General features: G+C 38.1%; 1 protein-coding gene across 3 annotated transcripts in view; it reads right to left on the bottom strand.

The window, feature by feature from the left end:
• PCSK5 (proprotein convertase subtilisin/kexin type 5) overlaps window positions 1-23,670 on the bottom strand; it is a 265,589-nt gene that overhangs the window by 113,741 nt on the left and 128,178 nt on the right. For all 3 annotated transcript variants that reach the window (XM_065745519.1, XM_065745517.1, XM_065745518.1), the window contains exons 9-10: window positions 12,264-12,364; window positions 2,291-2,394 (exon numbers count right to left, since the gene is read on the bottom strand). In XM_065745519.1, coding sequence (XP_065601591.1) covers window positions 2,291-2,394; window positions 12,264-12,364 — 205 coding nt within the window. The remainder of the gene's footprint in view (window positions 1-2,290; window positions 2,395-12,263; window positions 12,365-23,670) is intronic.

The following is a 23,670-nucleotide window of genomic DNA, read 5'->3' as shown; positions in this document are numbered from 1 at the left end:
CACAGTACTCGAGGTGGGGCCGCACCAGAGCTGAGTACAGGGGGATGATCACCTCCCTGCTCCTGCTGGCTACACTATTTCTAATACAGGCCAGGATGCTGTTGGCCTTCTTAGCCACCTGGGCACACTGCCGGCTCATGTTGAGCCGAGCATCAACCAACACCCCCAGGTCCTTTTCCTCTCTACATTCTTCAAGCCATTCTGCCCCAAGCCTATAGCATTGCATGGGGTTATTGTGGCCAAAGTGCAGGACCCGGCACTTGATCTTATTGAACCTCATCCCATTTTGCTCAGCCCAGCTATTCAGCCTATCCAAATCCCTCTGAAGGGCCTCCCTACCCTCAGGCAGTTTGACACATCCTCCCAGCTTTGTGTCATCTGCAAACTTACTGAGGGTACACTCAATTCCCTCATCTAGGTCATCAATAAAGATATTAAACAAGATGGGCCCCAAAACTGACCCTTGGGGGACACCACTCGTTACAGGACGCCAGCTGGACTTAACTCCATTAACCACTACCCTCTGGGCACGGCCCTCCAGCCAGTTCTCCACCCAGAGAAGAGTGAACCTGTCCACACCACGGGCTGCCAGTTTCCTTAGGAGAATACTGTGGGAGACCGTGTCAAAGGCCTTGCTGAAGTCCAGGTAGACTACATCAACAGCCTTTCCCTCATCTACCTGTCTGGTCACCCAGTCATAGAAGGAGATGAGGTTGGACAAGCACGACCTGCCCCTGGTGAACCCGTGCTGGCTGGGTCTGATCCCTTTATTGCCATGCACGTGTCGTGTGATCTCCCTCAATATCATCTGTTCCATAACTTTCCCTGATACCGAGGTCAGGCTGACAGGCCTGTAGTTCCCCGGGTCTTCCTTACGGCCTTTCTTGAAGATGGGAGTCACATCGGCAAGCCTCCAATCTTGTGGGACCTCTCCAGATAACCAGGAATGCTGATAGATGGCAGAAAGTGGCTCGGCAATCACCTCTGCTAGCTCCCTCAGCACCCTTGGGTGGATCCCATCTGGCCCCATGGACTTGTGGCAGTTCAGATGGAGGAGAAGATCTCTGACCGTCTCTGCTTGAATCACAGGGGGTGCATTATGCACCCCGTCCCGGACTTCCAGGTCAGGGCAAGTACCATTTGGATAACTGTCCTGTTTATTAAAGACAGATGTGAAGAAGGCATTGAGAACCTCAGCCTTTTCCTTATCATCTGTGGTTATATATGTTGTTTTGTAATTGTTTTTCTTAAAGCAATCCAAACCTGAAAGCATTAAGAATTTGGTGAATGGAAATCAGAAACCAGCTCTTGCTGCATACAGCACTGGATGCACTCGTGGTCCAGTTTTAATCTATCTTACATAGTTTATTTAGTGGTGCAAATGATTCTCTCTGCTTGCTTTATAAAAGAAAAAAATACAGACAAAGAAGACATAACTCAATAAAAAATTACAAGACTCTACAGAAGTTCTGAAACCTCCAGGACAATCTAGAAATCCTTTGGATATCCCCAGAATAAGAAGGATGTGAATGTGGAAAATCAGGTCCAAAGAAGGTGCATAATGATGATCAGAGGGCTGGAGCAGCTCTCCTGTGAAATGAGGCTGCAAGAGCTAGATTTGATTTAAGGAAGAAATTCTTCACTATGAGGGTTTGTTAAGACAGTGCCCAGAGAAGTTGTAGATGTGTCATGTTCAAGGTCAGGTTGGATGGAGCCTTGGGCAACCTCATTTAGTGGAAGTTTAGAACAAGACGATTGGTGCTATAAGATGCCTTCTAGCCCAAATCATTCTATGATTCAACAATTGAAGACTACAATTTCTTTTCCATTAAACATACTAGTACCTTCACATTTTATTTTATCCTAAATCAGATAGAAATTTTAAATATAAATTAAGTTGAATGAACCATATGTACAAGAAACATAAAACATTGTTCTGCGACTTCAAATCAAAACTGTCAACAAACCTGAATGAGACCATGAGTCAGCATTCAATAACTACTATACTTTCAACTCCACATTATTCTAACAGAATACTGGCTATACGAGGAAGATTTAAAAGCACCAGATTTACTAAATCTTCTGTTAACAATGCACCAAATAGGGCTGTAAGGGACTAACAGGATCTCAGAGCTTGTCTTTATGGAAGATAGGGCCCTTTATTATGAGCATGAAAAGTCTCCAAACTATGCACAACACAGGGTCAAACAAATTACTTGAGACTGTTCCTTCTTCATAAATGTGAAAATAAGACATCATCCCTGATGCAAAGAAGAAAGGAAGCTCTCACCCTTATAACCAGCTGCATTTGTTTTCCAGTCATTAGCGTTCAGATGTCCAGCACGAGAAGTCCTGACAATAATGTGCTGTATGTCTCTCCACGTCAGAAATGGACTAGAAAAAGGAGAAACATAAGTCATAGATTAGATACATTTTATTAGGATGCAGAGATACAGGGTTATGTAAACTAAAAAATATTTGTTAAAAACAACACAACTCTCATTTCTATTCCCTTCTCTCCTTTGTTCTCCTCAGAACATCATGTCGTAATCTTACAGAATTACTACTTAAAATTATTTACACAGCTATGAGATTTGCATTAAGCAGACTTTAAAGACATATCATAATATTCCATATTTCAGTATTTGCAAAGTAAGGGGAGACGAAGGAGTACCTTTCACCCAGACCTAATTTGTATGGCCACCACCAACTGTATGTTATCTACTTTGACCAGTGTAAAAAAAAAAAATAGCAAAATGTTGGCTCACTGAAAAGCTTGAATAAATATTAATAACTCTGTGCTAATGCCAGCAATCCCTTTAGACTTGCAGCTCCAACTGAAGCTATTTTAGGTGCTCTGTTGTTTTTCATTTGTTTGTTATCCCTGGTCTTGGAATTCAGAGGGGCTCCATGAGTACTCTTCAAAGAAGACCAAACAAACAGCACAGTCTCTCCATAATTACAGAGCAAGTGTGCGATGATACAGAGGGGTATTCCTTTAACAGATTTCTAATGATCTTTCCTCTGCAACAGTGAAAGACGTTGCTTACATCCTCACTACGAAATTAATGCTCATCTATTTTGTAGGAATGGAAGAGTTCATAGGCAATCTTGTTTATCTAGATTCATTTAAAGGAGATTTGTCTTCTTAGGTGATCATTTAAATGAGTATCACAGGGGCACTTTCAGTTTTTTCTTCAAATTTCTCAGTTTTTCTACCATTCATAGTAGTAAATAAGTGTATGCCACTTAAAAATGCAGTTTACTAGAGAAAATGATAAAGCGAGTCACTAAATAATGAAAAGAAAAACATCAGGCAGGCATCACAAGGGCTGGTGTCAGAGTATTGCTATTTACCATTACTGCATTAAATGGCACAAGTCCATTCAGGTGTAATGATGAATATAAACAACAATGATGCTAATGAAACTCAGCACTGTTCGTCTGCAATGCCAAGTAATATACAATCACTGAAAACCTGGGAAACCTCAGCTCCTTAACAGATCTGTGTTTCTTAGACCAACACTTCCCTTGGGCTGACAGACAAATGTTTTACTCCAAAATAAGGAACAAAAAGAGGAGCAAAATAATTTTAAATAATCTGAAGAAAGAAGATGTTTTTAAGCCAGTCTCTTACTGACCATAGAATTTCTTCAAAATTGTGCCAGTTCATCACAATTTCATTTCTCCTCCATGTTGTTTTCCTTTTGTTCAAGATACAAGGGTATTCCCATGAAGATAATGCTTTCTGGCCTTAAGCATTTATTAAAACATTACTGTGCTCATACATACAGTTTTTTTTCTTAAAGTGGAATTTCTCACATTAGATAGTTGGACTAGAATGGCCACAGTTGTTTATTCAGCTGAACTGGTAAAAAATGAATGCAAAAAAATTGTCAGCAAATGAAATGAGCATTCAGGGCTCCTAAGATAGGGTATGCTTGGACAGTCACGTAACATGCTTGAAGAAGAAAGTCTACATGATTTTATACTAGCTCAGGAATTACTCTGGGAGCCTGTGTACAGCCTTAGAAAAACATGTTTCAGGCCTTCAGGAAGACCTCCAGGAATCCCATGAGCTGCATTCTTTATAATCTGGAATCTAAACAATCTGCTATCCCATAAAGCAAACTGTCCATGCTACTGGTGAAAAATAAGACACTAAAACACTTCTCTCATCTTTAAAGTGAGATATTCAAGATAGGGCACACTCAATAGATTATTTAAAGAGGAATGGTAGCATTACCAGGCTCTATCTATCTTCACACAAAGGATCTGAGGCTTTCCCTTGAAGATTCTGGCCTCCCCTAAATTGGACTTGATTGCTGAATCAGGAAATGAGACTAAGTCTCAAAATTAAGGTTTGCTTTTAAGCACAAAAATAATGGCATATCTCAAAAACTGAGCTAGCAACTGTTCAAACTACTATCTTTATCTAAACACAAAAAATAATGCTACTGTTTGTGGAAGAAAATTTCTTTTACCAAAGTTTCAGTTTCTAGGACATGATTAGGTACATACCTAAATCAGCCTGTCTTGCATACAATTTTCTCATATGACTGCTAACTTAGCAGTCGAAAGATTTTATGTTTTCTTCTCAACGAATGACAGATTGGGCATATTTAATATCAAAGACATTTAACAGCATAAGAACAACATCCAAATGATTTTCTGTAGTCTACTATAGGACCTCCTTAATACTAAGAATTGAGTTATTACCGGTTTGAAATTTTCTTTGTGCAATAGACACCTCATTTGAAACAAAATAGGTCTGCAATTGTTTGCCCATACATATTTATTTTTCAGAAACTTCAACCAAAAGAAAAAGGAAGAAAGAAATTGGAATTATGTCAAAATAGCATTTCATTTGGAGAAAGAAGAAGGACCCTTTTTTTTTTTTTTTAGACAAGACAGTCTAGCAGCCAATTTTAAAGCATCTGGAAAAATCAAAGAATTGGTTAAATATTTATAAAACGTGTCAAAATTTGACGATAAGTGAGTAAACAGTTGCTTGATAGCCACGTGGGTCCCAGATCCAGGCAAGATGTCACTATTGCTAATTGATTTACTACTTGATTTATCTCACAAGAATTAAAGACTAAACATCTTGAAATGAAAAAATACATGAACAAGAACAGTACTTATTCTGCTTGATAATGGATTGAATTCCAAAAACAAGCAATTTCCATCCAGAAAAAAAAAATCATGTCTCATCTGAAATTTTGGGATTACACATACCAGACAATACTCAAAATGAAACCAGAAGAAGCAGAAGTGAGAACAATTACAAAGTACTTGTCCAGCAGCCAAAAAATAATGAACTGACTATTTATACTCTAAGGTACAGCCCTCTTCTTTCAGGTTTCTCAAAATGTTTATGAAACAAGGTAAATGAGAAAAAGATGAAAAAGAACAAATAAGTTAAATTATATTACAGTAACATTCACTTGAGATTTAACTGTATCTTTAAACAGGAACAAATATCATTACTCAGGCTACTTAGAAATAGTAGATCATCATTTTTGGATAAATCTGATTTCTTCATTCCACAAGTAGTCTCCCTAGTGACAATTGGACTAATTTTAAAAAAAGTAAATAAAATAAAATATTCAGGCCATATTCTTTTCCATAATGACACAGTGCCAAAAATAACAGTTCAGAATAAATAACTGGTGCAAGAAGGACAATTAGTAAAATATAACTCAAAATAATGATGATACACATAGGGTGCAGTTTGCCTTTTTAGAAAAATGTTATGGTTACCAAGAATAATGACTGCTGTATTATTTTAATGAAGAGCAATTTCAATTTGACAAAGGTGGCCTATCCAAAAAGGTGTTTCTTGCCAAAACAACAGAGGCTTATGCGAATTGCTGGAAGAATACATTTTTTTCCCAAAGAATCAAGGAAAAAACACATTATCATGAGGTGAATTAAGATCATATTTCATTTTATATGTATAAAACAATCTTCTTTGGGAATCCTGGCTACAACGAAAGAGACACAGATAATTACTGCTATAAAATATCTAAAAAGGAGTCTCTGTGTCCTAGACATCTTGTAGAGCAGTAGGAAACCATTTTTATCGTGGATATTTGCATAATACCAGCCTTACGGCTGCCATGATAAATCCATAAACAAAACAGAAATTGTTGCTTGGTTTATTCACACATTCCAAGTACTCATAAATCAGCCAAACTGTCCCATGATATCTACAAACCTATTACCTGTCCTAATGATTCCTACTTATAGCCCCATGGGCATGAATATTAGGTTTGGTAATGAAAGTCATTTCTCTTTTCCAGGTCACACAAAGAGATAGCATGAAGACATCTCTTGCAATACAGAATTTTAACATAGGTGATATGAAGAAAGCTCCTAAATGTGACATTTACCCTCTGCTTAGGTGTCTAAAGGGTATTTGCAGTAACCATTTCGTTTCTATAAAAAAATGGAACTCAGTATACTAACTATTGAGTCATACATATATATGGGCACACATTCTCTTGCAAGAAAAGCAAAGAATATCATCTGCTTGCAGATCCGCATGTATCTTGTAAATGTGAATGTTTTTCTACCCTACTGACTTCTTCCTTATCTAACCTGGTAAGCCACTGTTCATTTAACTAGTAGATCAAACAAAATGTTCCTTTATTTGGTTGCTGCAGAGTTAATTGTCAGTTCTCTGCTTACAGTACTCTTCTGGGTCCTAGAAATGTTAGAAATATCCATATTAGATACTTATCATTTAATTTCATGAAATGAAATCCCTTTGAAAGAAAGCCAGAACAAACTCAAGCCTGATTAAAAATAAGACTGTCATAAAAAAAAAAAAAGGGCAATGGAAACTGGAAATACTATATCGAAGGCCAATTACTGGTTGCCCTAATATCATATTAATTAGGTCCTGTATAAAGCAATATACGATTGCTGAAATTTGGGGAAAATGCCTTTCTAGGGACCAAAATTGTATCTCTTATGAAAGCCAGGAAACTGCAGTCCTGTGAATTTGCTCCTCTCACATCTTCCACACTTTCATTTTGCTGTAAGGACACAGGCAGAGAAAAACAGAAGGGCTCCCTTCTCTCAGGTCAGTGTCTGGATGGGTAGTGTCAACCCAAAGAGCAACTTCAGAGACATCCTTAAGTAGTCTCTAAAAGTTGATGCTAAGGAACACTTAGCAAACCAAGAAACTTCAGGGAACAGAGCTGCCAAACTCTTAAAATTCTCAACAGAGCACATGCCAGCTGAGATTATTCAAAAACTTATAAAACAAAAAGGCACCAGAATAATGGCTATCCACTTGTTCTATTCCTAGCCATTCCTGCAAAGCATGGACACAGTAAAACTCAATGAAAGGTTAAAAATGATTATAAAATTTTGTTTTTAAATGTAGATTCAGTTTAAGAAATATCTGGATGGAATTTTCTTAAAACCTTTTTAAAGCAAGTTACATGGAAAATTTCAGTCCAAATTTTATTCTTTGGCAAAATTATACATACATGAAAACAAGACTTTAAAATGCGAAACACTGGGCAACCTGAACTCAGGGAAATACTTCCAATTCAATCTCAACTCATAGTAACTAAAATTCCAAAAGTGAGAAATGAATTTAAAGTTCAAGTGAAACACATACAAGCTCTGATCTCAGCATTTATTTATGTTTACATTTTTCAAATACTCCACCATTAAGAGCATTGTTTTAAATCGACATGAAAAAAGTGAAGATTCACAAAAGGGTTTCTTACTTAGACACTCTAACATCTCCTTTTATAATAATCAGTCAAACAATGGAGCTAAGGCTGCTGCATTTAAATGATAACCTCTCCTTCTCTTACATGGGAATCCTGCATACAGAGGTCACTCAACAGTACTTCCATGGTTTGACTCAACTGTCTGAATCATTTATAGTCTCTGACTTGATTCATGAAAAAATAAAATCCTAGTAGCTTTGGCGGCACAGAAACAAGTTCTCTCTATTCTGAATAGCCCCTCACCAGACACTACACTGCTTTTTTTCCTTTGTTGATGGCGTTTGAAACAAAATCGATCAATATGGGGAGTAGTGCATAGATCTGATCAGTTTTCAGAAATCCAAAGTCTCTGATACTCCTAATCTCTTGCAGTGTGAGCTGTTTTCTTTCCATCTCAGTGATTATACTCCATTCTACCCAACTTTTAGAAGAAAGCAGTGCATTGTCTATATTCTGAATATATTCAGAATTCACTGAAATTCTTTATCTTTTCCCAACATTAACTTGTTCTATTCTTGGGTTTATATAATCGAAGACAAGTGAAGTATACAGGGCATATGAAGGAAATCATATGAGGAGAAGGTACAGAGTCTCTCCACATCTACACTGCTCAGAAAATGTGGAAATACTGTAGATTAATTCTTCAATTTCAGGTGCTATTTCTTACTCATGTAATTGAGGTTTATATATCATGGACTGGAAATCATGTGTTGGCTTTTAGACAGTGGCATGTTCAGTTTACTTGAGGATATATTTTTTGGCAGTGCTGAAGCAACATAAGATTTTATTATTATTATTATTTGGCTTTTCTATAGGAACCTGGAACAATGCCCACTAGAATCAATGCATCATACTGTCTCTCATGGCTTATTAATCCAAATATGAAATTCAAGCCTTTAATCAGTGAGAGTGTATTTCTGATATCAACAGTGGATGGTACTATGCAACACAAATAGTTTATTTTTTAGGAATAAGATTGCTACCGCTGTTGACTATTTGACCATTACACTTCCTCCCCTACCTGCTCATTTACAACTAGCAAAATTCAGCATTACATACCATCTATGACATGTAATATAAAACCAAGCATTTATTTGTAGAACCAACTAGGTACACTGGGAAGTGATCAAAGTACTATAAGAAAATCACAGAACACTACAAGAAGATCACAGAATATGAAGTCTCAAAAATAGCTTTCTTTGTGTGGCAATTACTGCATTTCTCACGAGAATTCCAAACAAACACTCTCAACCTCAGTTACCCTTTTAAGATCCTGAAGGAAAATGTACCAGTTGATATTTCAAATACTGGGCTGAAAGTACAATTTGTAACAAAGATGTGTTCACTTTATTTTAAATTGGGTTAGTCAGTGGGCTACCCTCACAAAACTCTTTGTTGTCAGGATCTCAGAACCAGATTCCAGTTGGAAAACCATCTAAGTGCATCATTCAAATCAGGTTAACTGCTTACTACTATTTGCCAATCTTATTTACCATATGGGGCTTACCAAAGAAAGAAGTGGCAGCTTGGAGCAGAAATCCGCCTCACTCATTTTCCATTGTTTTAATGTACCTTTGCGTGTGAGCTGAAATAACTTGGCTATTCTATCTCAAATAAAGGCCAGACTAGTGCTCCAGTTGACTCCTGACGTCCCTCAAGAACAGAACTTGGCTTCTGGGGGAAAACAACTTTTTAGGCTTCAAACTCTTCCACGGTACATTCTGTGTTTTCCAGCAAAAAATGGAATAAAACTATACATTATTACAGACATATTTGAGAAGTGTTCAGAACTAAGTGCTCCAATTTTTGTGCAGTTTGCTATATGAAGAGTATAATTAACCTTGGAAACGCCCTTTCCAACTAATCTTTTTTTGTATATCTCACATAAACACTTATCCTTTTAACAGAGTCACTAATATGGAATTTAAGGAAGAATCTACATAAAAAACAGACTTTGTTTGAATGCAAATAGTCCCAGTAAGTCCTTCTGCTAAGACACAATATCATCTGCAGAGGCTGAACCTCCCTGTCAGCATTCCATTACATGTTGCTGCCATGTGACGGATGGCAGCACAGGGACAGTCTGACAGAATAGCATCTAACATGGAAGTGTGTATGGAGCAATGGTGTGAAACTGAATTCCTCCAGGTGAAAAACAGGTACTCACTAACGTTCTCAATATTTGCTGAACAAACTTATAAACAGGAGTGAGACTTATGTTTTACATGGCATGACAGTGACAGGAGAAGGGCGGGTGGCTTTAAACTAAAAAAGGGAAGATATAAGTTAGCTGTTAAGTGGAAGCTCTCTTTACTCAGAAGGTGGGGAGGCACTAGCAGAATCTGCCCAGAGAAGCTGTGGATGGCCCATTCCTGGAGGTGCTCAAGGCCAGGCTGGATGGGGCCCTGGGCAGCTGAGCTGGCGGGTGGCAGCCCTGCCCATGGCAGGGGGTTAGAACTGGGTGATCTTTAAGGTCCCTTTCAACCCAAAGCATTCTGTGATTCAGAAATTATTTAAAATCATCAGAGTTGTTTTCACATGTGCACATCTCAGACATTAAAACTGAATGTTATGACATGATCTTGCAGTATTTAAGGTCTTACTTCACAATCTGTACCTTCACAACGTTCAATATTTCTTCAAACCTAGACATAGATTTAGATTATTTTATGGGAGAAAACAGCAAGAGAATTTTGGAAAAAGTTATCCTCTTCCACTTTCCTCCCTTGGCTCCATTTTTGTTGTAAGAACTCAAGTTAGTGAATGGAACACAAAAGAGAAAATTACATGTATGCCATTATTTGTGTAAATCCTTTGCAGCAAGTTAAATACTCAGGCTAAGATTTGGAAATAAGTGAGAAGCCTCCATATACTGAAACTGCACATTAGGACTATGCAACAGATTATGGCAAATACAGAATAAGTGACTGGTACATTCTGTTTTCACCACACATAAAGTTATTGTACACTCTTGCCCTTCTTCCTAACGTACTTGTTATAGAAATCATAAATTTTGGTCAAACCATGCCAGTCTGAAGGCACTAACATGGTTTTCCCTTGGACATATAATCACCAAAGTACATAGAAAAATAAAATGCAAAGTGTTTTCAGTTTGTGATAGAATGTCACACAGAACAATAGCTCAACTGAAGGTATTATGTGATAAAATTTCCTGTTATTTGTCAGAAATGAACTATAAAAATGAATTATAAAAAATGCAAACTGTGAATTACATGGTATGCTAATTCATTAAGAAGAAACGAGTAACAACTTTTGTCAGAATGAAGTTTTTGTACATGCAACATCATCTGCATGTGCAGTTTGTTTAGAAGAAAATTTAAGGGTTTAAAAACTGTGATTAAAAAGAGATTGAAAAAAATGTCTTTTTCTGAAATAGTAACATATTAACATTTCATAATAGCTTTGCTTCTAATGACTGAATTAAGAAAATGTAATTATAATGATATTAGTTCTGCACTACTTAAGATTATATCAGGATTTCAATTACAAACTCTAATTTTCATGACTATAACTCAATAGCACAAATGTATTCTGTGTTGAGCATTGGCTCACGATTTCTTTAAAAAAACAACATTAAAAATGGAAACAACCCTGCTGTTATGAGTTATACACAATTTGAAATGACTATTATGATCATACCTTTTAATGCATTCAAAGGACCACCCCTAAAGGAAACTGATTTTCTTCAGAATCTAACAGAATAAATCTCCTAGCACTTAGAACCATTTGATTTAAAACAAGATTCGGGGCAGAGCATTGCAACCTTTTCCTGCAATATTACACAACAGAGTGAAAACTAATGCAAGATGTTTTGAAACACAGTTCTGTCAGATGAATCTCCAGTCTCCATTTTTTCATAAAGCAGATTAAAGATATGTATTAAAGACAAGGAACAAATGCCTGCCGTTGAGAAGAGGTCTAAAGAATTGAAAATTTTCTGAGCTAAATGTAGAAGGACTGTGGAAGTACACTATCCATGAGTTTTACAGATGTAGAACTTCATCAAAAAAGACAGGCTTCTTTTATCAGCACACAGCAGTTGAGAATTTTTATTTTTCCTACAGTATTTTTTTCTAGATTTGGTAGTTTAACACTTTCTTAGCATTCTCCTTCACACTCATGAACAGACACTGCAAAGAGAAGCACGACGAGTGCAGAAGGCCTGCGGAGTACAATGCATCTCAGCAGCACTACAATGGAACCATAAGGCACTGTGATGATAAATACCACAAATCATTTAGTGGAAGCTATCTGTGGTCAACACCATTTCAACACCCTGCGTAGTGTGCCATCATTTCCATGCTGCTAGCTTTCCCACAGATGAAATAGCCAAAAACTTCTCCACTGTTCTAACCGTACTGTGAATTACCACACTGAAGTTTCTAAAGCACTTTGAGATCCCTGAATGAAGGTGCCAGATGAGTGAAAAAGATCGATCTGTATGTTTATTTTTTTCATTATTTTTTCAGAGTATAACTCAGATCTTACTTTGCTTCCAGTGCCAGTGCAATGATGCCTGCAGCCATTGGTGCAGAGGCTGAGGTTCCAGTATGGCTGTCTGTGCAACGCTGCCTCAGGTCTGTGGTGATCTGGAAGAAATTGAATGTGTGAAATTTAGAACATAGCTTCAGAAATCAGAACAGGTTTCATTTGCTCAAATGAGTTGCATGTGTGGAGGGTATTTACTTCTTTCATTGCAAGGGAAAAAGTTGTCTGAACACTTGAAGATTGTACTGCACTGAAAAGACAAGTTAGTATATGTTTTTTTCACAGCAAGATCAACAAAAAGACCAGAATATTAAGAAAATACATGGAATTTTTTAACAGCACAGTTAGTACTCTGCCCTTCTATTTTGCACTTTGCACCATCCAGGAACCTCAAAGTGCTTTACAAACAGAAACGAACTTAAGTTCACAATGTCCCCATCATAGAATGGTTAGGTACACTTTAGATACTTAAAACCAAGGTACAGAGATGTTAACTGGGTTGCTTGCTGTAATGCTTGAAGTATAAGATACTATACGATTCTGCTCATGCAAACTTCTGTGTTTAATTAATGGACCTTTTTAATGTTTATGCAATAATTTACATGAAATTATGCAGGAAATGATCTGAAAATCCTGTTGTAGTCATAAATTTAGCCTAAAAGCCACCTTAGTTATTTGCAGCTTTAAATTGTGTAATACTGCTGGACTGTGTGTTGCTATATTCCTTTATATGCAATCTAAATGGATGCATAAAACCTCATAAAGCAGGCACATCCAACCTGCAGCTTACAGCCTGCATGGAGCCTAGCATGGCCTGTCCTGTGGCTGTCCACTGCCCTGAGCCATCATGGTTGTGGCTCTGCCCTGCCTAGCACCAGGCACAAATCTGTCACTCATGACCACCAAACACTGATGAGTGATCATCAATGTCTGGGCTGAAACTGGGGTATGGGCAGGGCACAGTGCAGTGATAACTCAAGTGATGGCAAATCATTGTATGCATTTTGACACACTGGTTAAACAAAGCCTTGTGAACAGCAAAAAAAAAAAAAAAAAAAAAAAAAATGCAGCCATGCTTTCCATTGCGATAAAGTATTTTGAGAATAGGTTTCAAGACTGGCAAAAAAAACCCCAAAACAAAACAAAAAAAGTCTTCTTTTTTTGGTTTATTTGCAACGTCCTTTTCAGTCAACATAATTACACTACCTGCAAATTTTCAAGTGGAATGAATAGAGTTGCAAGCAATCCAAATAAAAGCCTCATCATGCCTCTCTATTGGACTTCTATAAACTCTCTCTTATCAGCGGAAAATATCCCTTGCTTCACAGTCACACTTTATTCACATCAGTGCTTTTCGGTAGTTCGCACATTTATGAACAACTGTTTTCAAGGATGAAGCACACAAAGAGTAGAATTTCTCCAAAAATCTTCCACTGCCACTGAATCAGACTGATGCATTAGTTTCACAAAAACAAGGTCAAATGTCCCACTATTTTTATGTTTTTGCTGTTATTTTTTATGTTAATAAAGAAGATATTAAAAAAAAAGTTGCATTACATTAATTATATTATGCATTTCATTTGAGGCTCAAGATAATTTCTCTTCACTCCATGTGGATCAAGTAAGCCAAAAGGTTGGATATTCACACCAACTAAAAAGACTGCTGTTTACTTAGTAGTGTTGGAGTGCTCCCATCTCGTAATAAATTTTCTTGCAATATTTCTGTAAGATAATAAATAACACACAAAGCTTTTTCTAAATGTTCCTCTTTCAGTCAAAATTAATATGAAGTGACACTGATCTATAGTCTTTGGTTTTTGAAGGAATAGGTTCTAGAAAGAGTAAAGAAGTAGAGAAGAGAAATCACTACTACCTAACAGCAGCTCACGGAGAATGTACATGGAGTTGTGAACAGTTGCTAATGAACGGCAGTCCACAGGACAGAAACCTTCATGAAGGTAGAAATCCCAGTGACCTGTGAGGTCAAATCTTAATTCTCGAAACTTGATCCTTGAAATTCAGTCACTAATCAAGTACATGCCTGAGAGCAAAAGTTGTTTACAAAGTTTCTCACCAAGGTACAGAAAATTCTTGTGTCGCTGTTTCATTAATTCACTAGCATCGTACTTCATTTCCAAAATGGATGTGCACAAAGAGAAGTGAAGGAGAGGATCAGAGGATCAAAATATCATTAAGTGCAGAGCATGTAAGAATGTCCGTCTAGATTTGATACTGGAAGGTATACAAAATTTGACCTGAAGAAACAGCCACATTGCATATAGGTACAGTAAAATAATTACATGTATGAGGTAGAGGTTTCACACATTTACATTAGCAATATTTAGTACGATATGTGCTATACAAAGTCTATACGGCTACTAGATGTTTTCATGGACAATAATATATAAGCAGACACAAAAGACTTATATTCGAGAAGACGAAACTAGCAGCACTGCAGAGTCATTGCTGAAATCAAGCAGTCAGCAAGTGAAACAAAATGAAAGACTCTAGAAATGGAAAAAGACAGATTAAATCATTCATAATGTCATATCCTTAAATCAGTGAACTCATCAAAGGTCGGATTCAAGAATAACGAAGCCAAGAAGGTATCTTTTTTTGTCCTAATAATATCATTCATAAAAGCAGAGACACTCTATTGAAATAATTTCTTCTATCTAATATCAGCTAAAAGCTGTACCCTATAAATAAAATGTTCTTATAATTTCTTTGTCTCTTACCTTCCCTCCTATGAACTGTGCATTAATTTATACAATGAAAATCAATATCAGTGGATATATAAACAGATTCCATAAATGTCCTGACAGCATTAAGAAACTGCAGCAGGAACAGACCTAATACCACACCACCTATATGTGCAAGGAAAAAAAAAAGAAACAACAAAAAAGTGATTTTGCAGGTGAGATTAACATGACTAAGGACTATAGGGTGACTTAAAAGCTTCAAGTATGCTTCTCAGGAGAACAGCTCTCAATGTAGTGGCAGGGAGTGTAAGAGAGGCCAGGAATGGGGGTAGAAAAATCTGACTAGCATATTATTGTCTCTTCTGTATTCTCTGTTGGAGGAGACAAGTATCTCTTCCCCTGAAAAAAGTGGTGGAGCAGGCTCATTCCTCAGGAGGATAATAAAGCCTACAGGAGCTCAGGCAGGGAGCCATCACAACTTTACCGTAAGGGACAGCCTCTTAATACAGTGATAACCATACTGCATTGTGCTATCTTTGTTTCTGATCCTCTGGAATAACATGCTTCCAGAGCTTTTTATTGTCCTGTAGCTATAAATATCAAGCATAATAAAACCATGACATCTCTTTCTTGAGCAGTGTTGTCTCTCAAGCTACAAGCAGATGTTGTGGCAGCAGCTTGAACTACAACCCCTTATCTCTTTCCTTCGCTGAGTAAATATTTCAGCTGAAAATGTGTGAAGACAGCTCCCTAAGTGGAAATCCCATTTGAGCTTTTTCAAAGGGAAGTTACTGACAGGAGCTGAGATGTTAGGTGTAAATTACCTCCAAGATCTAAGGCATATTTTTCAGCACTATGGGTTCACTGTCAGAGAAACTATTGTGTCTACCTTGAGAAAAAGAGTATGAGACCACCAGCAAGTGAGAAACCTTCAAGAAGAAAAACAGTGCTCCAAATTCCTAAACCACATTAGGGCAACATCTTTAATCACAATAAAAAGATATGGTATTTGACAGCACCATGAAGCTTCCATTAGCTTATATTAGCTGTCATTCTCTTCAATAGGAAGGAGATAAACAGGAATTTTTTAATCTGTCACTCAGTACAACATTTATATGCTTCAACAATCATATAATAACATCATGACTTATGAAAATGCTGGTGAAACTACCCAAGATAAGCCCATACAACAATTATAGGATCTTAAGGTCTATCTACTTCTAGCTCTTAAACAACTAGATTTGATAGAAGACAATGAATTTGATGGAAGACAATGACTGTGGTACTGGCTTAGTTAAATGAACACAAAATTAACAATGTAGGACAGACCCTAGTGAAACGCAGACAGAAATTCTAACAATCACAATTTATTACAGTAGTGTTAGCTGCCATATATACAAGTCCAATAGGTCTCAGAAGAGGCACAGATTCACTAAATAACATACTCTAGGCACACATTAATAGCTTTAAATAAGCAACTTGTCCTGAAGAGATAAGGAAATGCCATTTCTGTACAGTCATTATTAAGACTTCAAAATCGTTGTTCCAAAAGTTTCACCAGCTGAGAAGTTAATGCCTAAGGTCAAAAATGGGATGTTCCCCAGTAAAGAAAATGCTCACTTTTCCTAAATCTCCTTATTTCTTGTTATTTCAAATTTCATAACATGAGCTGTCTGAACTGACGGAATTGATTTTTACCTTCTACTACAATTCCTCAAGATGTGTTGGTTTCTATGAATCTGTGCTCTTATCAGCGACAAGCATTTAACAAAAACCTTCAGTTCAACTTTGTATACCTATATCTACTCAAAATAGATGGTGTAATGTATCCTGGTACTCTGAAAGAGTTTCTTAATAAGAGCGGATTTTTATTTGTGTTTTAAGGAATTACGCTTTTTTGTTTATTTTTGTTTCAAGTTCTGCCTAAGGCAAAAGCACATAATCAAGGCAGAAATATGCCTTCCCAGAGAAAGAAACAGAGGAGATGACAAAGTATTTTTTAGAAAACAAAGTAGGAGAAGTAGAAGTAGATAAATTAATTTCAGAAGGCAAGTCATGTAATACGTTTGTAAGTTACATCTGTGTTTTAGTTTCAGCTGGACAGTTGTTTTTCTTCATAGTGTCTGATATGATGCCGCTGTGGTTTTATGAGAAAAACAATGTTAGTAACACACTGACCTTTTACTTGTTATTGAGCAGCGCTGTACAGAGTGAAGGATGTTTTAATTTTCTCAGATTCTCCTACTGTCCTGCCAGCAAGGGGGCTGGAGGGGCACACTGAGCTGGGAGAGGACAGAACCAGGGCAGTTGACACCAACTGGCTAAAAGGACATTCCGTATCATGCATCGGAGTTCACTGTGGGGCTTGTCATTGCTTGGGAACAGGCTGGGTATTGGTTGGTGGATAGTGAGCAATTGTGCATCACTTGTTATAAATTTATATATGAATGTCATAAATATTAGCTTTTTTTCCTATTCTTTTTTTTTTTATTATTTCAACCTGTGAGCTCTACTTTGTGTTTTTTTGGGTTGTCTCTTTCATTCCACTGGGAAGGGGGAGAGTGAGCAAAGGACTGTGTGGGGCCTACAGGGATGTGATGAGCCAGGCCAAAGCCAACCTGGAAGAGGATCTAGCAAAGGAGCTAAAGGATTATAAGAAAGGTTTTTTAAAGTATGTCAACAGTAAAAGAAAGACTAGGGAAAATGTGAGGCCCCTACTATATGAGGGGGTGTTCTGATAATGGGGATTGCAGAGAAGGTGGAGATTCTGAACACCTTCTCTGTTTCTGTCTTCACTCTGGGAACTCCCCTTCAGGACTCATGGACTGCAGGGGTAAGTGAGAGGGTCTAAGGAGTGGAAGGCTCCCATTGCTGAGGGAGGAGATGGTCCAAGAGCATCTAGGCAACATCAGTGTTCATAAATCCATGGGCCTCAATGGGATGTATCCAAGTGTGTTGAAGGAGTTGGCATAGGTGACTGCTGAACTGCCCTCTATCATCTTTGAGAGGTCTTGGAGAATGGGAGAGGTGCCTGAAGACTGGAGGATAGCCAATGTTACTCCAGTATTCAAAAGGGGGAAGAAGGAGGAGCCGGGGACCTACAGGCCAGTCAGCCTCACTTCCATCCCTGGAAAGGTGATAGAACAGTTTGTTCTGGATGCCATCTCCAGGCAACTGGAAGAGAAAAGAGTTATCAGGAGCAGGTAGAATGGGTTTACCTATCTGGTGGCCTTCTGTGATGTCATTACTGGCTGGGTGGATGGGAGGAGAGCAATGGATGTAGTCTACCTTGATTTCAGCAAGGCATTTGACACTGTCTCCCACAGCATCCTTATAACAAAGTTGAAGAAGTCTGGAATAGATGAGTGGATGGTGAGGTGGGTTGAGAATGGGCTGACTGGCAGAGCTCAGAGGGTTGTGATAGGTGGTGCAGACTCCACTTGGAGGCCTGTACTTAGAAGTGTTTCTCAGGGGTGGGTGCTGGGTCTGGTCCTGTTCAACATCTTCATCAATGATCTTAATGAGAGGATAGAGTCCATCCTCAGCAAGTTTGCTGATGATACAAAGCTGGGAGGAATGGCTGACATGACAGAAGGTTGTGCTGCCATTCAGAGAGACCTGGACAGGCTGGAGAGTTAGACAGTAAGAAACAAGATAAGGTTTAACAAGAGCAATTGTAGAGTCTTGCACCTAGGGAGGAATAACTACATGCACCAGTACAGGTTGCAGGATGACTTGCTGGATAAGAGCTTTGAGGAGAGGGGCCTGGGTATCCTGATGGATGGCAGGTTGGCCATGAGCCAGCAGTGTGCCCTGGTTGCCAAGAAGGCCAACAGCATCCTGGGGTGCATTAAAAACAGCATGGCCAGCAGGTCAAGGGAGGTGATCCTCTCCCTCTACTCTGCCCTGGTGAGACTTCACCTCAAGTACTGTGTCTGGTTCTAGACTCCCTGTTACAGAAAAGACAGGGATTTCATTGAAAGAGTGCAGTGGATGGCTACAAAGATTATAAAGGGTGTGGAATACCTCCCTTATGAGGAAAAACTGAGAGACCTGGGTCTGTTCAGCCTTGAGAAAAGAAGACTCAGAGGGGACCTGATTCACATCTATTATTTGCAGGAGGCAAAGGGATGAGGCTGGACTCTTCTCAGCAGTGTGTGGCGAAAGGGTGAGGGGAAATGGCCACAAACTGATGCATAGGAAGTTCTGCACAAATGTACATGGGAACTTTTTCACAGTAAGGATGATGGAGCACTGGCACAGCTGCACAGAGAGATTGTGGAGTCTCCTTCTTTGGAGATACTGAAGACCCGCATGGATGCCTACCTGTGCAACTTGGTCTATGGAGCTGCTTTGGCAGAGGGGTTGGACTTGATGATCTCTAGAGGTGTCTTCCAACCCCTACAATTCTGTGATTCTGTGTGGTGCAAAGCTGCCTGCTACAACAATAAGGGACTTTCACATATTTACCAGTGCTTTAAGAAGTCATTTAGAAAAAAGCAAAGTAGGAAATGTGATTCATTTGTGCAACATTTCTGGTAAATGAATGCCCATATAGATAATCATAATTAAATAGTACTAGACATACTAGTTATATGGTCCTAAGCTGAGAAGCTATTTTCCCAGTGTTGTCCTCTAGCATTCAAAACAGCAGACAAGAATAATAAAAAAATATACTTAAACAACTGTGCATAACTATCGCTAGTTCTGCACTGTCTCTCTTTTGAGGAATAACTGCTATAAGAAAGATTTTCAGGGTCTTTACCTAATGCTCATTTGCCTTTGTCCCAGAGTGTAAACTTCTACACCTGAAGCTATATCTGCACTTTGCAGCTGCTCTTGAAAACACAAAAAATTAATTCTAGATCTTTTCTCTACAAGTCTCTAAAATACATACATTAAATATGCATCTGTGATATTTTTGTGTGCTAAAGGAATGTTAATGCACCCTGTTATGCATCCAAAATTTGGAAATTTTGCCCTTAATGGGTTAACCTATTCCTTAACATAAATTTGGTGCACCATGAAGTCAAGCATATTTTGATTATCTTTTCTGTGCAACAAGGAACTCATAAAAGATGCTAACATCACGGCATGTTTGACAGTATCTATTAGCTGGAATCATTTCAGATCAGAATGTGCTGTCATTTACTTTACTTCAAAGTCAATAAAAAATACTCCCCCTGGAAATCAGAGTTGTGTTAATGAAATTATGTATATTATTGTTTGCTAAGCTGTGATGGTACAAGTCTGAAAGAAACCCCCTCAAATTGTGTTATATCCTCTATTTGTAAAAGTAACTAGAAGAAGTAACTACAAGAACTTTAATGTATCTTCTTTCTAGATATCACAAGGAGTGCCTAACATTTGGTAACTGTTTATGCGCCTTCTATTACATTCTGCATAGAGTAGATAGAAAAAAAATAATTATACTTGTACATTTCAAACTGGAGGACTCCATGTAAATAAAATAAAAGGGAACTGCGGAATCCGACACTATAAACTGGATTGCAGCCATGCATATTTCCACACTACAACCTTGCAGAATGTCATGATGTCTGAATTTGTGGTGAGTTATATAACAATAAATAAGAATGGGTTATATAAATTTTGATAGTAAAAACCACGCTGAGTGACTTCTTCTGATTTACTTCAGTAGTATATACTTCTCTCCTGTTTTGGATGCAAGAGTCCCACTCCACAAATTAAGTAAATGGTCCTTGATCAAGCACTGTTATTTTTTCTGTGTAATGGCATGAGGGTAAGTTTGAATGCCTAATTTGATTACTGCATACAAATTTATATGCATAAATGAATTTGTAGAATTAAATCTAACAATAATTTTTCTATTATTCTTTTTTCTTCTATTCTTCTCTTAATATTTTTCACAGTAAACTCTAATCATTTTTCGCTTAAGTGTAAAGATAATCTCAGACAGAAAGAGCACCAGTCCAAACAAAATGTATGATGTGATGTAGTGAGAAGTAGTAAGAGAGACACAAAGGTGAGAGCAATGCCCACATATCCTTGAGGGTGCGTGTTGAAAAACAGCTCAATATTCTCAGTTTGAAATGTTTGCTCCACAATTTCAAGTCTTTTCTCACTTGGCTGTAGCATAACAGAAGCACACAGTCATTACCTTTATAGGTTTACACACAACGCATACGGGTTACTGCATACTCCAAGCAGCTCTGCTTTGTCACTGAAAATGTAAGAAGGGCAAACAGGCTTGCCTAGCTTTGAATGCCAAGCACTAGCAGTAAAATGGCCACAGATGGGACTTCCGTGTGTTTCAGAAGTCAACAGACAGTATAGTACTGGGAAAAGAGTCTTGGATAGAATATGCACAGTCTAATATTCAAGCATTTGAGGACTCTGAATACTATGGCACGCAACACTTAAGTAGCTTTGCACAACAGTAGCCAGAGTGCAAGTTAAGTTCCAGTAAACAGTCAACAGACTTAGGTTAATTCATATGGCTGCTCAGCATGCTTATGCTTTAACCCTTCACTGTACACACTGACATGCTTTGCAGTAACAGTAAAAAAAAAAAAACAGGTATGTGTAACTGCATTGATCCCAAAAGAATGGAGGATGTGATTAGAAAAAGGATCTATAGAACTGATGGATTTTAGTTAAAAGTTAATAGTAGTTTCTAGTAAACGGATATTTTACTGAATATCCCCCTTTCAGCAAATAATCTAGAAGTTTTCAGTGGATACAAGAAAAATAAATTGTCTTCCTTTTTATAGCTATTTCAAATATCAAGTTAAAATCAGAAGTTTGGAAAGTACGGAAGAGTTTTACAAGAGCTGGAAAAGCAACATGCTATACTGTATTGTTTGATTTTACTAAGTCTTTGAACACTGGAGATGTTCCAGAAGACTGAGGGAAAACCAGCACTGTGTCAATATTTTGAAAGAGAGAGCAGTATTGAAAATATTCCATCTTCTTGCCAAGTTTTATATTGTGTAAAACAACTGATGCAGGATTTAAACTAATTGTTAATTAATTCATTCAGTAGTAACATATTTAATGGTCAATGACATAGACTGCTGGAAAAAAAGCTTGTGCAATTTATTCTGGTCAACACATTGGTTGAAAGTAGAATAGTCGAGATTCTGCAAGACACATAATGTGGTACTACATATTAAAACAATTTTGAAAATGATTTTAAATTAAAAGATAATACAATACATAGTTTTAACACAAGATAATTACTAGGTCTCAAAATATAGCACATTAAAGAACCTACATTATATATATATATATATATATATATGCCTAAAAGCACATATTCTAAGATGTTTCCTATCTGGCCTACTGAGATTTTGTTCTTGTCCTTACAATGACATAAAACTTGGTGAAAACACCAACAATGTCTGATGAATGCTGGATCTATTCATACATCACAGAAAGTGATGATGAAGACTAGCCTGGAATGAGGCTAAACTAGTACCACAAGGGTCAAATGGTGTAATTGAGTATCACACAGTGATGAACATGTAATGTAACAATGAGGCTTAAAGGTCCCAGTGAGATTTACTGTATAACGACAAGAGAATTGAGGTGGCAGTCACAGATGCATGTTTCCAAGTGCATCTGTGCATCTAACAAAGATAGAAGAACACCCAGAGGAGGTCTTAGTGGTCCTACTCTACAAATTGGTTGTCTGGTCTGGGTAAGCGTGAAAGACTAATTGAACCATCCAGTAGCTGGTTCTCTCCAAAGTTTTCAGTTTTCCTGAGAATACCTGGCATAGAATCACAGAATCATAGAATGGTTTGGGTGGGAAGGGATCTTTATGATCATTTAGTTCCAACCCCCAGCAACCTGCAGGGACACCTCCCACTAGACCAGGTTGCTCAAAGCCCCATCCAGCCTGGCCTTGAATGACTCTAACCTTGCTGGGCAACCTGCTCCAGTGTTTCACCACCCTCACAGAAAATATCCTGATATCTATATTCCTGATATCTTGACAAATATATCTACCCTCTTTCAGATTAAAACCATTTCCCCTCATCCTGTCATTACATGACCTTATTAGAAGTCCCTCCTGATCTTTTCTATAGGCCCCCTTCAGGTACTGGAAGGTCACTATAAGGTTGCCCTGAAACCTCTTCTCCAGGCTGAACAGCCCCAAATGTCTCAGCCTGTCCTCATCGTAGAGGTGTTCCAGCCCTCTTACCATCTTTGTGGCCCTCCTCTGGACCTGCTCCAACAGCTCTATATCCTTCTTGTGTTGGGGGCCCCAGAACTGGATGCAGTACTCCAGGTGGGGTCATGAGAGCACAGTAGAGGAGCAGAATCACCTACCTATACCTGCTGATCACGCTTCTCTTGATGCAACCCAGGACACAGTTGGCCTTCTGGGCTGCAAGCAGACACTGCTGCCTCATGTTGAGTCCTTCATCAAATGACACTCCCAAATCTTTCTCCTCAGGACTGTTCTCAAGCCATTCTTTTCCCGATGGCAGGGCAGTTTTATGCAATAAAGTGACTAGGGGTCTTAGAGCTGAAATGATTTCAATCTATTCTCAGCCTCTAAGCAGGTAAGATGCTCAGCTCACTATTGTGGAGCTGGGCCATGGAACTGCACAAGTGGCTCAATGGGCCACTTTTGGTAAGGAGACCCGATGCTGTGGAATGAATCAAATTCCATGTTAAGGTGCTCTATGCTGATGTTCATAGAATCATAGAATTGT

The sequence above is a fragment of the Cyrtonyx montezumae genome, unplaced genomic scaffold (genome assembly GCF_038088225.1).
Source record: "Cyrtonyx montezumae isolate F1298 unplaced genomic scaffold, pur_monq_1.0 scaffold_36, whole genome shotgun sequence".
In the NCBI taxonomy this organism is placed as follows: domain Eukaryota; kingdom Metazoa; phylum Chordata; class Aves; order Galliformes; family Odontophoridae; genus Cyrtonyx; species Cyrtonyx montezumae.
The sequence above is the reverse complement of the archived record's forward strand: the minus strand, read 5'-3'. Positions and strand labels throughout refer to the sequence as shown.